Source organism: Cheilinus undulatus, linkage group 3 (genome assembly GCF_018320785.1).
Source record: "Cheilinus undulatus linkage group 3, ASM1832078v1, whole genome shotgun sequence".
Lineage (NCBI taxonomy): Eukaryota > Metazoa > Chordata > Actinopteri > Labriformes > Labridae > Cheilinus > Cheilinus undulatus.
In genome coordinates, this window is record NC_054867.1 from 26,599,212 (window position 1) to 26,614,394 (window position 15,183).

Genomic DNA, 15,183 nt, shown 5'->3' on the forward strand with positions numbered 1-15,183 from the left:
ATTAGCAATCTAAATGTATATCTCTATATATTTATTCTGAATGCCCCTAAACGTTGCACAAGGGTAGGTGGCAGATAAAGTGATTGACTACGTATGTAAAGAAGAAGACCAGTAAAGAGATGACACCATTTTGTTCACAAGGGATGCTTAATGCAGCACAAAGCTTAAGTTTCTCACAGGAGCTTTGAGGTATAGAGGTACATCTAAAAAATTAGAATATCATGTCAAATTAATATTTTTTCCCTGTGATTTACTTCAAAAGGTTGAACTTCTCATCTCAAACAAGATGAAACATTTGACTTTTTTATACTCATGATTAAAGATGACAGCTAACAAAAATTAATATAGATGTATTCATATATATATTCGATACTCAGGTTGGCCACATTACCATGTCTGTCATCAGGTAGATCCATCTTGCAAAGCTCCAATCAGAAACATTTGTGCCCTGCCTGGGAATTGACAAACCAGTCAGCGTCATTCTGGGAATGAGGCGGTAGCTACAAGTGGGGTTTCTTTTGACTGCAAGCCTGCAATCAGTGGCTGCCAGTGAGGTCACTTGCTCAGATGTAGCTATAGCAGTAGTTTTATCAAAACTGGATACCATTTCCATATAAAAGGAAGAGCAAAGAACCACACTTACACTCTTACTGAAGCTGGTTGGGGGAAAGAGAAAAACCATCTTTTCCACCAAGAAATGCTTTGAATCACCAAATGGCTCCACTAATGGATAAGGAAAGCCGCTTCCTGTTGAGCTCATGTTATGTAGTTTACTTTTCTGGGGCTGGGCATGCCCACTAGATCATTATGACTTTTCACTCTGATTGGACCATAATGAATGAGACAGATTGGCTGTCCAGTCATCCTCTGAGATTTTTTTTCAGGTTCTGCCCTTTCCAAACACAGACGATGGGTGGTTGCCCAGATGGATGTTTAATATATCCTATGCAATGTATATACTGGATGAAACGGTCTATCTGACATGTCAGGTTAGAGATTTTTGTCACTACATAAAGAATATAAATACTACAAATTTGTTAATTAAATGATAATGATGGGGGGGGGTTAATTGTTTTTATTATAAAAAGTTGCTTTCTTTCTATAAGTTAAACACTTCTGTTTTCCTGAGAGATTTGTACCAGGAACGACTCATTCTGATTTAAATGTAGACTACGTGACTTATATCTCCCTTAATGGCCTATGGACAGAAGTTTGGCCTGCCCGAACAGGAAAATCTATTTATCTAAGAATAAATCATTTATCCTGGGAATCTGCAAGTTTGCTTTTAGAGGGTGCAGATGACCACAGCAAGAGGTTGCCTCATGATTAAAGTCTATGACTATTTCATCATAGCCTGGTGCCTTTGAATGGTCCAGAAATGTTTGGGGACTGTGCAAATACTGCAGCATGATTGAGCATGTATTTTACATGTTCATTATATGTTCTCAGACAGACTAAGGCCCCCAAGCACAGGTTGAATAACTACATTTTGTACTGTACATTTAAGAATACTGAAAGATGGGGAAATTAAACACACTGTCAGCCTCCTGAAAAATTAACAACCAAATGTGGCTGAGGAATGGCAGAGTGCCAATAACTTACACTATGATGTAGTAGTACAGTATTTTCCAGTATTTTCAGTGACTTCTACTTTATGGATTTTTCATTTGCTTTCTGCTATCATCTCAAGTTTTCCAGTGTCTGGGTTTCTATCACTAAGGCATGTGCTGTCCTGTTTTTAATCACCACCCCCTGCAGCAGCATGAGGGCTTCAAACCTGCACTGTCCCGTCTCCACACTCATAATCGAAAAAAATACCAACCTGTGACATACAGAGAAATCATAAATCAAGCACAGAAAACCACAGTTTCACTGCTTTTAGCAGACATGGCTAGTGGCTGAAATAATAAATCATTTTATAATACTCTGTAAAAGCAGCACCAATTAATTGTTGGAATTCAACAAGAAATTAAAGTTTCAATTACACAAGAGATCAGTGAGAGAACTAAAAAGGCCTAATGGTTTATTCTCTAAACCAGAAAATGACCCGCAGCAAACAAGCCAGGGGTAGATCGAGATTGTTGGCAAACTTCTCAGTCTAATCCATTTTAGATTCAGCTGCCAATATCCTGAATTACCACCATGAATCCAACACTAAATTATATCATCAGGCATAAGTTTGAGTCATTTTAATAAGCTTTTAAATTACTACTCAACTCTAAATCCTTGTATTTTGAAGTTGGGTCAGAAGGGATAGCATAGCAATGCCGAAGATCCAGGACATGGACTGAAGTCAGTCTGTTTGATTTACTGCTGACCCAACCTACTCCAGGCCAAAATAACTACAGAATGAAAAACATCACTGCCTTTTTCTTTTACCAAAATAATTTTCTTCTTTACAGGTTATCTACATCAGCACTCTGTGTAATAAATGGAGCACATCAAAACTTAAACAAAAGAAAAAGTTTCTCAAATGTGGTCTGACTTGAGATGCATTCCGTTTTCTTCCTCCGTGCCATCTTCTGAATGCAGAGGAATAAAATACATTAATTATTAAAAAACAAAAAACAAATAAATCCTCTGTAAGGTAATGTTGTAAATGTTAGTCGATTTGTATGAGAAAACCTCTTAATCTGTCGTACAAAGATACAGCCTTTGGCTCCACAGGGCATTATCCTCTTCATAGACGGCCACATTAGACCTTGATCTCAGTTAACAAAAGTCCAAACAGTTAGGTCTTAAACCAAATCCTCGGTCCGCCGAAAAACTGCCAGGAAATTCTTCCCTCCATTTCTTTGCACTTTCTTTCCTTCCTCAGTGCAAGTACCCAGACGACTTATGATGACATCACCATCCTGCCAAAATAAGATCAAACTATTAAAAAGTAGGGAGTGCAGAGGCATTAAATGACCATTAATTTAAAATGATAGTTTAACCTAAAGAAATACACAAAAACACTAATACAGTAGTTATCATTGTATTATTTTTATCGGTTTAAAGCTCCTGTGAGGTGTTGGTCTCTGATTGTGTAACAGACTGGAAATAATGCTGGTGACTCTTAAAAAAGTAAATTCAACATTAAGATTTACCATGTTAACCTCATTTAAATATCTGAAAAAGGTGTTATGGGGTAGGTTTCGGACAAAATAAATACATAATGCAGAAGCAGCATCTTTTGTTTAAAGAAAATGTGACCAGTGAGTGATAGAACTGACTGTTTAATGAAAGCAGGGTGAGACAATTATATGGGACAAAATCAGCAAAGAGATACTGTAAGACAAACTGTTTTGTCTACAGGGGGCACCAAAAACAACACTACCAAAAGTTTATCACAGGAGCTTTAATGCTGACTTCTTCCAATTTTGTTGTTGGCCCCCTATTAAGGCTAATATTCCCTCATCAATAGCCTTATTGGGAAATTCTTTTAGGGTTATAAGAAAGACTTTAAACATTAATATCTGCAGAGTAAAATAAAGCTAGCACTTGGTAGTTCAGCCAGGCCAGACCTTTTGCCAAGAAACCAGTAAAGTCTCTGATTCTGGTCAAGGAAAATTCACCCAATTAAACTCAGTCGAAATATGTCAGTTATTTTTAGACCCTTTTTTGTAACAGATTACAAAAACATCCCAGCCTTGAACTATCCTCTTGTTTATAGTCTTCAAGAGAATAAAGCCATTTAAAAAAGTGATTTCCTGAAGATGGCTAGATGCAGAAACAATGAAGACAATGGTTTTAATCATGCTCTGCTTTAAGAACATGTCAATTTAATAAAGGGCTTTAACTTTTTTGAAAGGACAAGTGCCTTGGTTTTTTTGAAAGTTTTGCTGGATTTGTTCACACCCTTCACCAATGAATTCTGTCTTTTTTACCAACACTATTAGTTTAAACAAGCTCTCTGGTCTGTTTTTTTTTCATTGATTTCTTTTTCTTTAAAACGCTAACACTAGACAGTTTGTATACTTTATATTCTTTAAAAAACAGCATAAGAAGAACTAGTATTTAGAGAAATAATCTATTGTGCCTACAAGGTTAACAACCACCCAACCAAACTTGCACTATTTACTTTTCAGTGAAAGTAAAATCAAAGGTTAATCAAGAAGAATTTCAAACTGTAACTCTGACGCTTAGGTAATCTAGTATGCATGTTATAAAACATATAATCATGTCCTGCTAATGCAGGCAGTGAAAGCTGCATGTGAACGCACCAGTTCTTCATCAGAGACACGTGCAAACAGAGGATGTTCAGAGAAATGCTTCACCATCCACAGGTATACTTCCTCCACATCTGTGATGGTATACACCAAACCCTGACATGACCAGACAAACAGAGAGGTTAATAACACAGTTCTGGGAAAATAAGAAGTTACCAACGCTTCAGTGTTGGCATAACCCTGATCAATGTATTGACCAAAAAGTAAAGCTGCTGCATTTATCAAAAAATGCTTAAAATAGAAACAATAAAATATTAATCATTTTTATGTTACAGTTTAGCTTTTGAACTTTTAAGACTTAGAGTACAGGAGTTTATTTTATTATCTTTGAAGAGCAATGGTCAAGATAAAAATAACCCACAGACAACACAGAGGGTAATCACCTCTGTCACTGTCGTTTACTTTGCAGATAACATCACGAGAAAAAGGATTTCTTAGAAAACTCAGTCATGGCACAGATTTCCACACTGCTGCATAACGGCATGTATGAGGTTTTTTTTTTATTTGACAGTTAAAGACAGGTTTCCTGATGTCTGCTCAGCTGTAGTCTGATTTAAAAGATATTAACTAATAAACAATGGAGTGTGATTAATTTTTGTATGAAAGTGCCTCCGTAAATGGGCGTTTTCTTGACAGCCTCTCCACCCACTAGCACAGCCATGGCTCTGTGCCAACGCTTAAGGCCCTTGTAGAGCTCAGACACACACATGCACACGCATCAATGCACACACACCAGAGGAAAAACGATAAAGCCAAATTTAGAGACAAGCCTTTCATTGTTCCCAAAAACCTCCATCGGCGCTCACGCCCTGTTCCAGTGTCCCTCTGTTGCTCTGACAGGCAGCAGCTGGGTGTGTGCAAAGTCAACCATTTGCGGGAAACACTGTTTGCTTAACTTTATTTCAGTGAGATGGAGATTTCTGTTCACTTCAATCAGCAACTTTAATGACAGAGGTGGAAGTAGAGGTCATTTTTATTACCACTCTGTAAAGTTTTGGGATTTTGACTGAAATGGTGCTAAAAATTGACAAAGACTAGGATAGTGAAATAAAGTCCTTTCTTGAATTTTTGAAAAGTGTGATTATTATTTTAACAAAATGTCTTCTAGGAGGAGCTAACTATTTATGTTCGAACAAAACAAGTTCCCTCTTGGACAATATTTGATAGGAGCACCTGCAAATTGCACCTTATGCTTTATAATGTCCAGTGCCTTTGTGATCAGTCTAAAAACAAAAAGTACAGAGTTTTCTCTTTTCTTAACAGTCAAGAGTTATACAGGATGTAACAAAACTTTCAACCACTGGTGCAGTGTTATAGGACTGTGGAGATGAGTCTTGTCTTTGCTAGACTATTTAGAAACATTTGTTTTTCCTTTTTCTGACAAAAAAAGTATGGATTATTTTTCCCATTCTCACTTACAGACTTCCAGCATAAAGAGGAACATAAACATCCCTGTTAAACCTCATGTACAATGTGTAATGCACAAAGGCAAAGCGGTGGGACAAAGTCGTTCCTCCTCTGATCCACCATTGGAGGCGTCCTGTGGTTATGTGTTACACAGAGGCAGGCGAGGCAGAACAACATTGTGTGTATTTGCATGCCTGAGTGTGTGTTGTATGAAGCTCCTGCTGTGTGTTTTTACAAACCATACCTCTTGCCCTCCACTTAGCCTTAGCAACACTAACATAAGTGAAATCCCACTCTGGGACACCAATATAATAATACAGCATTGCAAACAATGTGAATGTGCAAAGAAATAATGACAACAAAGCTTCATCACAAGCTGTTGTGGAGCTGCAATCTGTGAACAAGTACTGAAAATAACATTTTATAATTTAACAGACACCCTGAATCAGGGATGACCAGACTACAGTGGCCTGTGCTGCATTTTTAATTGGCTGGTAAATAAAATTGATCCCAAGGCCGTTGGGAGATGTGCAAAAACATCTCTGCCAAGACAAGTTAAATGTGGTCCAGTTCCGATTAAACTGCCGTATTCCTGCAGCTACATCCAAAATACCGTGACAGCAGCCCTTGGATACAGCAGCTAACCCCACCCATAACTATCGTAAACCTGTGCTGAAGCAGACCAGGAGAAGAGCTAAAAAAAACATCTTTTTCATTATGGAAAGCTTTCAGTGTTGCTCTCTGCCCTTGTTTTAACAAAGAGACCTTGTCCAATTCTGACAAAACTGGCCCTGTGGCTAAGTCTGATCTAATAACTCAACTAACAGCTATACAACCAGTCACAACAACTAGCCCTTCCCCCATAACTATCACATACTCATGCCAAAGCAGGTTGGCAGAAGAGCGAGAACAATTGTTTGTATTCTTTACTTCATACAGAAACCTGGTCCAGTCTTATTAAAAGTGACTTGATGCTAAAGGTGCATCCAGGGTTAACACCATACTGAGGCAGCCATTACTGATGGCTTTGAGAACAAGTAAACCCTGCCCATAGTGCAACTCTGTATGTACAGCTCTGAAAGTATCATCAGACAGTCAGACACATACAGACCCATATGTAGGACTGACCGTAGCGGTCAGTTAAAAATACACTAAGGTTTAACTGGTGTTAAAATCAAACCAGATAAAGTAAGAAATCCTGTGTCCATTGCTCTCATTTTAAAATCGGCTGCAGCCTGAAGTTTTAAAAACACGTTCAACAACCACAGAGCAACCTTATTTTCTCCATTTGTGGGCACGTATCAATATTCACAGTCCAGGAAACAGTATGAATCTCTGACGTGTCCAAATATCCTTAATTTAAGCAGACATTAGTCTGTTTTTCTCCCATTTTCTCCCACTCTTCGAAGAGTAGACAGCGATGTTTTGCGGTTTTATTGCGCAATTAATGTGACATCAATGCAAATCCCTATTGTGTGCGTGTAGCCCCACCGTTTTGGGATGGATAGGTAAGATTGGTACCCTACGGAAGGGTGCCAAAAAAGTGGTGTGGTACAGGTCGTTTTTTTCCCCAAAAAAGTGTGTCGTGCTGTACTGAACTGAATCAAACCGCTCGGTTGAAATGATCTATAATTGACCCAAGTGGCAACGAATATAGAGAAAAAAGAATGCGGCCAAGAATAGACCTATGTGGGACCCCACAGGAGAGAGAAGCACTGGCTGAGGACAGGTCACCAAGCATTACAGAAAAGCTTCTATTCACAATTAAGATGTGAACCACTTGAGTGCATTGCCATGGATGCCAACATAGTGGTTCAGGACCGACGGGAGGACTGCATGGTTCACCGTGTCAAAGGTAGCTGTGAGGTCCAACAGCATTAAAACAATGGCAAATTTGGTATCAACAGACAGAACAATATCATTGCAATCCTTAAACAATGCAGACTCAATACTATGATGAGACCTAAAGCCAGACTGGAATTTCTCAAGAACAGAGTTGTAGATTTTTAAAAGTAATTTAAGCAAATTCCAATATCAATACCAGTATTTAAATGTAGTTCACACCTAAAACTTCAGTCCTTAAAATACACAATTTAAAGTTTGAGGATGAACAAAACACACATTTCAGTCATTAAAACATACTTTAAAGTGTAAGGAATGATTAAAAAAAAATAGGAAAAGACTTCAAATGACACAGGTCTGTTGATCCAGCCTAAAACTCCACTAACTTATTTGTACATATGGTCAATATTTACAGCTGTTATGGGCAGATTTTTATAGCCAAAATATTGGTTGTAAATATTTGCAAAAAATTTCATATCTGCACATACCGATGATTGACTTTACAAGCAATTATCTGACTATACTGATATATACCAACAACACCATGTATCTTTAATTAACAATGACAGTCAGTCATTAATGAAAAGCTGTGGTAAAAGCTGATTTTTTTTCCTTTAAGTATATTCAATTACAAGTAATTTTTTTACATTTATCAGACTGGTTTTACTAAAAGTAATACAGTAAAGTTAAGTAAATTAAAGTCCTTGTATTTATTTATTTCTGTTTGATATCCTCAATGGAAAACATTTGAACACCCCTGCCTTAAGAGGGAAACACTGTTTATCTCTGTATCTTGCTTGAACTGAGTATTTCAGAGTCAAGTCAAATCAAATTTTTAAATTCATATCTGTATATCCTTAATTTATTTGACAATTCATGAAGGCAAAGATTGTGGAAAAAACTGCATACAGAGATAAGTGTTTTAGATGTAGTATTGTTTGTGCTTTTTCATTTGAATAACTAGTTATTCTTCATTGCAGAAATCCTGAACACAGACTTAATTTTTAAAATTTTACTGGGGAGATTTGTTCCTAATTCAAGATCTAAATATGGAGTGTTTAATTTGCCTTCAGGCACAATGTTGTTCTTAATTCTAGATTTCTCAAATGAAAACGGCCATTTTCTGAGGAAAAAAAACAGTCTAAATCCAATATTTTATGTTACTATAGTTATAGTATAGTATAGTATAGTACTATAGTTACTAGACTATATTCACTACCTTCACTGTGAATATGTGAATGTTGACTGAGAAGATACAGTGCTTAACAAATTTATTAGACCACCCTAACCCTAACCAAAGTAAGGTTTATGCGTCAGCTGCCCTAAATTAACAGCATTGGTAATTACCAAAATCATGTTTTATGTTTCTGCAATGGTTAATACACCAATATGTAGAAGCTCTTTAACCCAAATGATATTTTTAATGCTAAAATATAATTATTATTGTTATACATGAATTTTCAAATTTACTGATTTACAAAAAAATGAAAAAACAGTAAAGCACATTATTATTTCTTGATTAATATGTCAAATTATAGTTATTTACTTGCATTCCTGGACAGAAAAAAAATGAGTTTTAGTGGTTGAATGTTATACTTGATTAATTTCTGACTTCTCAGAGAAGCCCAGTGAGCCGGCTCAAATTTGGGTGAATTCAGTTTGAAATTCCTCATTCCTGTTCAAAATGGTAAAACGTTGAGAGCTCACTGAAAATGAAAGAGTCCGCATTAAAGCACTTCATGATGCTGGATGGTCTTTGAGACAAATATTACAGGTGGTCTAATAAATTTGTTAAGCACTGTATATTATTTGTAAATTAAATTTCAGAACACACATAACAAGTGTTATTGATACACATACCCCAACTCTGAGTGTGTAAGCGTACTCGGCCAGCAGTGTGGAGCTGATGATCCTCCATTTGTGTTTGGTCTTCTTAAAGTGAGGGTCAGGGAAGAGGAAGAACATCTTACTGAGCTAAAACAAAAACAGGACAGTTATCAGAGAGTATGAAAACACGTTCCTTTAAACTCTGGGTGTAACTGCCCACACATGAGATCAAACTAAGAACATTTTAGCTACTTTTAATCTTCAGTGCTAAAATGTATAATTTTCATCACTTAAAAGTTGCTCCAATTATATTTTGTGGTAGGTTTTTAAAGCAACGTCGATTGCAAAACTGGAATTTCCCTCCTTGATTTTTTTTTCCTCAAAGATCACCATGTCTCTGTCTTTGACAGGAACTCGAGTGAAGGCTCAATTGATATCAGTCTGGCTGATACATTAAAAACCATCCCAGTAACTTTTTATTAGTTAAAATAAATAATGTCAGGTAGAGACAGAAAGATGTGGGTTTAATCACTGGGGATTACCGCAGCCTCAGGGGCCATGTCAACGATGATGGAAGATGGGAAAACCTTCACACTTTGAATTATTTAAGGTTACAAAACATACAAAGAGGAAGAAAAAAAGAAAAGGTATTTAGGGCCTTCAGAATATGCTGCTTCAACACTTGAAACACATCATGCATGTGAGAAGGATTGGGGCTTTTGTCTGGGTGGTCGCTTTTTATTTTTTTTACTTTGATGATCATGGTGAAGACAGTTTTGTTCCAATCATTAACATAACAGAAAAGAAAAACCAGACCATGTTCATCCCTGGTAAATTAATAGAAGTCAAAAGCTGAACTTAAAGCCCCATACTGGAAAATAAGCCAAATGTCTGTTTCAAAAGTGTCTGTTTTGGGTCCAACATTTTCAATCTCTGTCTGGCAAAAGGCCTGAACTCAGGCTTTACATGAAATAATCTGAAACAGCATATTCAATTTTCAAAATCCAATCATTGTATGTGTTTCTACAGTAAACGTGTGACATTTATATTCCATAGGTCCATATGTTAGTGAGTGCTACCACTGTTAATTTCTCTGTTTTTACTCACACAGGGCATTTAAGGTGAAGGATTTTTTTATCCAGGGTACCTAAATTTACCCTGGTACACTAAACCCACTGTGTAATCTAATGCGAGTTTTAACAAGTCATAGATTACCGCAGCTAATAGGAACGGATAAATGCACTGCTCTACACTCAGCTGATGCGATGCCTTGCGTGTCAGTCAATGACCCCATTGTTGGGAAATCCTGGATTTATTGAGCAATCCATATAAATTAATTCAGTCCATATGTTAAACATGAGGAAAGTAATTACTTTTTGGTCAGAAACGTTTTGCCTGTTATTCTTATAGCCTTGGCTGTGCCAACAGAGACTGTCAGCTTTCACTGACGGTTGTTACAGGCTGCATCAGAAGAGCTGTTATGAGACCACAGACCTTTTTTCTGAAACAAGCTGCACTTTTAACCCAATTTATATCACGTGTATTATTTCTGCACACATAAAAAGGGAGCATGAAGGCTCTGTGCATCAAAAAAGGATAACTGGCAGGGTGTTCTTATTACTAAATACCACAGAAGATTGTAGAACAACAGCTGTTGATGATTGTTTTATATGAGAGCACTATTATAATATCATACAGGGACTAGTCTGATTGTCTTATTGTGAGTGCTGTGTATCATACTCAAGCAAGGTTGACCTCATTGGCCCTGGCATGGATGGAGAGTTGGGCTTTTGCATGATACGATTGCATACACATGAGCACAACGCAACGTGTCGCTGACATATAGTCGATGTGTATCATGTGCTTTCTTGCAAAGATAAATCCTTAAGTGTTAGAGATATTGTGAGTGCAGGCCATCGGGTAACTACGGAGGGGGAGGCAATCATGCTTTAGCATGGTGCAGGGAAACTGATACTTGAGAGTACACCCTCAAGGGCAGAAGCTGAACAGTTTAAGTACATTGTAGTATATATATATAATATAGTTTGTTCAGTATAAGTAGGATGTAGAGGGTTTACAGAAAGATCAGCAGCCTCATTATAAAGAGAGCTGGGAGTCCAGGTACAGGGTTTTTGAAAGACAGTCGAGGAGATGTTAAATGACATAGTTCAAACCAGTCAGTGGATTTTAATGAGGAGGAATAATGCTAGCTGGGGGCAAAATAAAGGTAGGAGAAAACTATTCATCTCTATTCATTTTGTTTTCTCTTACGAAAATGAAGGAGTAGGAGAAGAGAAAGCATGGTGAGGGCACCTGCTCTGCTTCCCTGCCCTCCTTCTACACGCTCTCTGCATACTTCTCTCAGTCTTTCTATCTTCTCTGTTGTTCTTTGTTCCCATTCTTTTTAAGTGTAATGTCGGCACCAGGTCAAGTTGCATTGAATTTGTGGGGGCAATTTGGCCGGGGTAGGCAGTACCAGCATTGCCACTACTTGGAGCTTACATGCATGGAGACTGAGTCTGTTCAAAGAAGAAATGCTGTTTGGGCTGCGATGGTCATGCGGTAAGATGGGTAAGATAAAGAATGTATTAGGGGTGTTTTGGTGGGAGCTTGCTAGGGTTGTGCTGGCAACTAAGGGGATTAGGGATTTGGATTGGGGTCTCTTCATTGAGCACTTATCCTCTCATTAGGGTACATGTATTTTGTGTGTATTTCAAATGTTTATTCATTTACTTTGAGTACATCGAGGTAGAGGTGCGCGATAAGATCTCATATCATGAAGAAATAGAATGTATTAGCGATCTGCTTCATCTGTTTTATCGTAGGATTGGCTCTACTACTTCTCGCTCTTTGCCCCCCCCTGCTCCCCGATGCAGCGGAGCCTTACACTGGAAGTGAAAGTGAAACTTAAGATTTAGTTCTGGCGATTTCTAACTCTTATATAAGCTTCGTATTAATTTTGTTGAATCATCAGTGTGCAAAAAAATTATTTATTGGCACAATCTGCACAAAGCTTATCAACGTTTTTATATTGTGTGTGTGTTATATTTATATTTGCTTTATTTGGCAGTCTGTAAACAAGGCTGAAGTAAATGTGATGTTAAATTTCATACTGTATGAACAGGCTACTTGTTTAAAGCTTCAGCTACAGGAATTCTTTTTAAACACCATATACTTTAAAATGCAAATCAAAGTGTCAAATTGTGCTTAATAAACAGTAAAGTAGATTTTAAAAAACAGACAAAGACACACATAATAATTCTAAAGTGGGGCAGAAAATTTAGAAATTGGTTTCAGAAGACAGAACAGATCAGAATGCAGGAAGATAAATGTTTGGAACTTAAATATATAGTGGATTAAGACCTCTACATGTATGTATATACACACACACACACACACACACCCACACACACCCAAACACACACATCCACACACACATATAATGCATTGGCCAACAGAATGGTGCAGAAGAAAAAGAGAAAAATCAGAGAAAAGGTTGTTTTTTCTGATCACTAACTTGCAAATTTGTGTTCGAAATTTGTGATAAAATCGAGATTGTCGTCTTGCCATAAAAAAATCGTGAAATGATTTTTTTTTCCATATCACCCACCCCTACATCGAGGCTATAATATAAAGAGTTCAAGTGTGTAATACATACATGTGTAACAGTATCCTAAGGATTTATTTAGGTTATCCTCAACGCATTTAAATTCAGAAAATAATAATTAAAGGACTAAACCATGATTTAAGTGCATCATGCAGAGGTACCATTTCTGTCTAGAGTACTCTATTCCTTGGAGTTACCTTCTATCAAAGAAATACAGTGGTGGCAAAACCTTTTCAGGTTGTAGCAGGGATGAACAATTTTGGATTTTTGTCTATACCAGATGTGACAGTATTTCCAAATGGATTTTAGCCAATACCAGTATCTGGTAAAGAACACCAACTCTAGTCTGTAGAATGGACCCATTATTAAAAATGACTCACCTAATCAAGCAGAAGCTTTGCAGGCAGGCCTATTTTTATTTATCTATAGTTATGATCATCTACTCTTTTTATACCCAGTATTATAGGCTTGTAATTATTTGGGGTTTTTAACATTTTATTATTGTTGCATTATTTTTTTTACTAATTTTAACATTTCTTATTGTATTGATTATTTCCTATGTTGCTTTGCCTTTTATCCCCTTCTCTTTTTATTTTAATTGTCTCTTTTTAATTATTTTATGAAATCCATTTTGGTGAGCATTAGTCTCTAAATCCTTTTACCATGTTACTTTTTTTGCCAATCAGTCTTGAACTCTTCTGTAAAGCACTTTCAACTGCACTGAATTTTTTGAAGGTGCTATAAAGATAAAGTTCGATTTTCATATGCTAGCTGACTTTTTGAGCTGGTATCTGCTAATATACTGACACACATCTTGTGTTGGTAGTGCTTTCAGGACTGAAGATTTACATTTATATCAGCAGTTTAACAGGTAGCTCAGTTAAGCTATCAATCCCCAGTGAACTGTAGGTCTACTTTTTAATTCAGCTGTTTTTTGTTTGTTTTTTCAATTTCAGTTTTTTTTTTTTTTTTGGGGGGGGGGGGGTTGTTTTTTAGAGAGATTGGACTGTGGATACAGCCAGAAATAGGTATGAGAGAGCGGGGAATGACGCACTGAAAAACTGGACTTGGACCCAGGCAGCCCGTGTGTAAGGGGCCAGCCTTAATTCATCTGTTTAACTGTAACATCAAATGTCCTATCTGAAAGTAGGGAGTGTCTATGTCGCAGAAACAAATAGATCCAAACCTACTTGTCCTTTGGAGAAGAAGTTGGGGAGGTATTTCATGGCATTGCTGCGAAGGCAGGCGATGTTCTGGTACTTTCCTGGCTCAGAAGCACGCAGTGACTGAATTCGATCCTGAACATAATCAGACACTTTCACTCGGATCTCCAGGCCCAGCATGAGCTTGTCTGGGAAGAGTGGAGATAACTCCACTGGAGAGATGAAGAAGACAAGCTCAGAGATGTAGATAAAGGAGCAAGAGATAAACATAACACAGTTATTCATCTGGAAAACCCTATGATCAGTACCTAAAAGCCCCCCGTATCCACAGCCGATATCTGCAAACTCAACCCTGGGGGACTCTTCTCTTTCAAAGGGCTTTTCAGTAAAGAAGTGTGGGTACAACTCAGACCAGTCCATCTCTTCAGGACACACAGGACTGAGGAGGAAGAGACCACTTTAAGTATATTTAAATGTCAAGAGGAGCTGACAGTGAGCTGTTAGGATTATCAACAGTGACACCTTTTGTTTGACTTTTTTTACATGTCATCCTGAATCCTCTAAACGACCAAGGACAATTATATTTAAACATAACTACAAAAGAAACAGGTTAAGCAAAGCTACCGGGTAATGGGACGCTTATCTATATCATGGTGAATTTCTGATGGTATACATGTACATCTGGGAGAGACAAGCTGGAGAAACACTTCATTAGCATTGTGCAGTGTTAGAAAGAGACACATGGATATCACTCACTAATCAAACGAGTGGTATGCCATCGGGTTAGAGTGAGCTCTCTGTCTGTAGTAACGCTTCTGCGGCATTGACGAAGCCATTCTGAAATAAGACACACGGTCCTCCAGGAAATACTTGGTCTGAAACGTTATAAATAACACTAAAATCTATTTCTAAGCACCAGGGAGTCAAGCACGCATGTTTCCACTTTGATTACTACCAGCAGTGAGTCGCGGAAGTTTTACGTCATCACAGAGCGTGTGCTCCGAGTTGCTGCTGTGGTTGCCAGGTTTGTTGAAAATTAGCCGTCATTTAAAGACAACAGAAAGGTCCACCTGTCTACACTACATTTTGATTGGACTGACACAGTTTAGTGTACCTGATTTCAAGT

General features: G+C 37.5%; 1 protein-coding gene across 1 annotated transcript; it reads right to left on the reverse strand.

The window, feature by feature from the left end:
* Positions 1-2,010: 2,010 nt before the first annotated feature.
* mettl1 (methyltransferase like 1) lies at positions 2,011-15,020 on the reverse strand. The gene is made up of 6 exons (XM_041783147.1): positions 14,814-15,020; positions 14,366-14,496; positions 14,085-14,269; positions 9,321-9,434; positions 4,206-4,307; positions 2,011-2,855 (listed from the first exon to the last, which is right to left on the reverse strand). Exons 1-6 carry the CDS (start codon positions 14,891-14,893, stop codon positions 2,739-2,741), a joined length of 729 nt encoding a protein of 242 aa, XP_041639081.1. The 5' UTR covers positions 14,894-15,020; the 3' UTR covers positions 2,011-2,738.
* Positions 15,021-15,183: the final 163 nt, after the last annotated feature.

Coding starts and splice junctions, on each gene's coding strand:
- mettl1 (XM_041783147.1), bottom strand. CDS start 14,893: ATGGCTTCGTCAATGCCGCAGAAGCGTTACTACAGACAGAGAGCTCAC. Junction 9,435..14,084: donor ACTTCTTCTCCAAAGGACAA/GTAGGTTTGGAT, acceptor TTTTTGTTTTAG/CTCAGTAAGATGTTCTTCCT. Junction 2,856..4,205: donor GTGTCTCTGATGAAGAACTG/GTGCGTTCACAT, acceptor TTATTTTGGCAG/GATGGTGATGTCATCATAAG.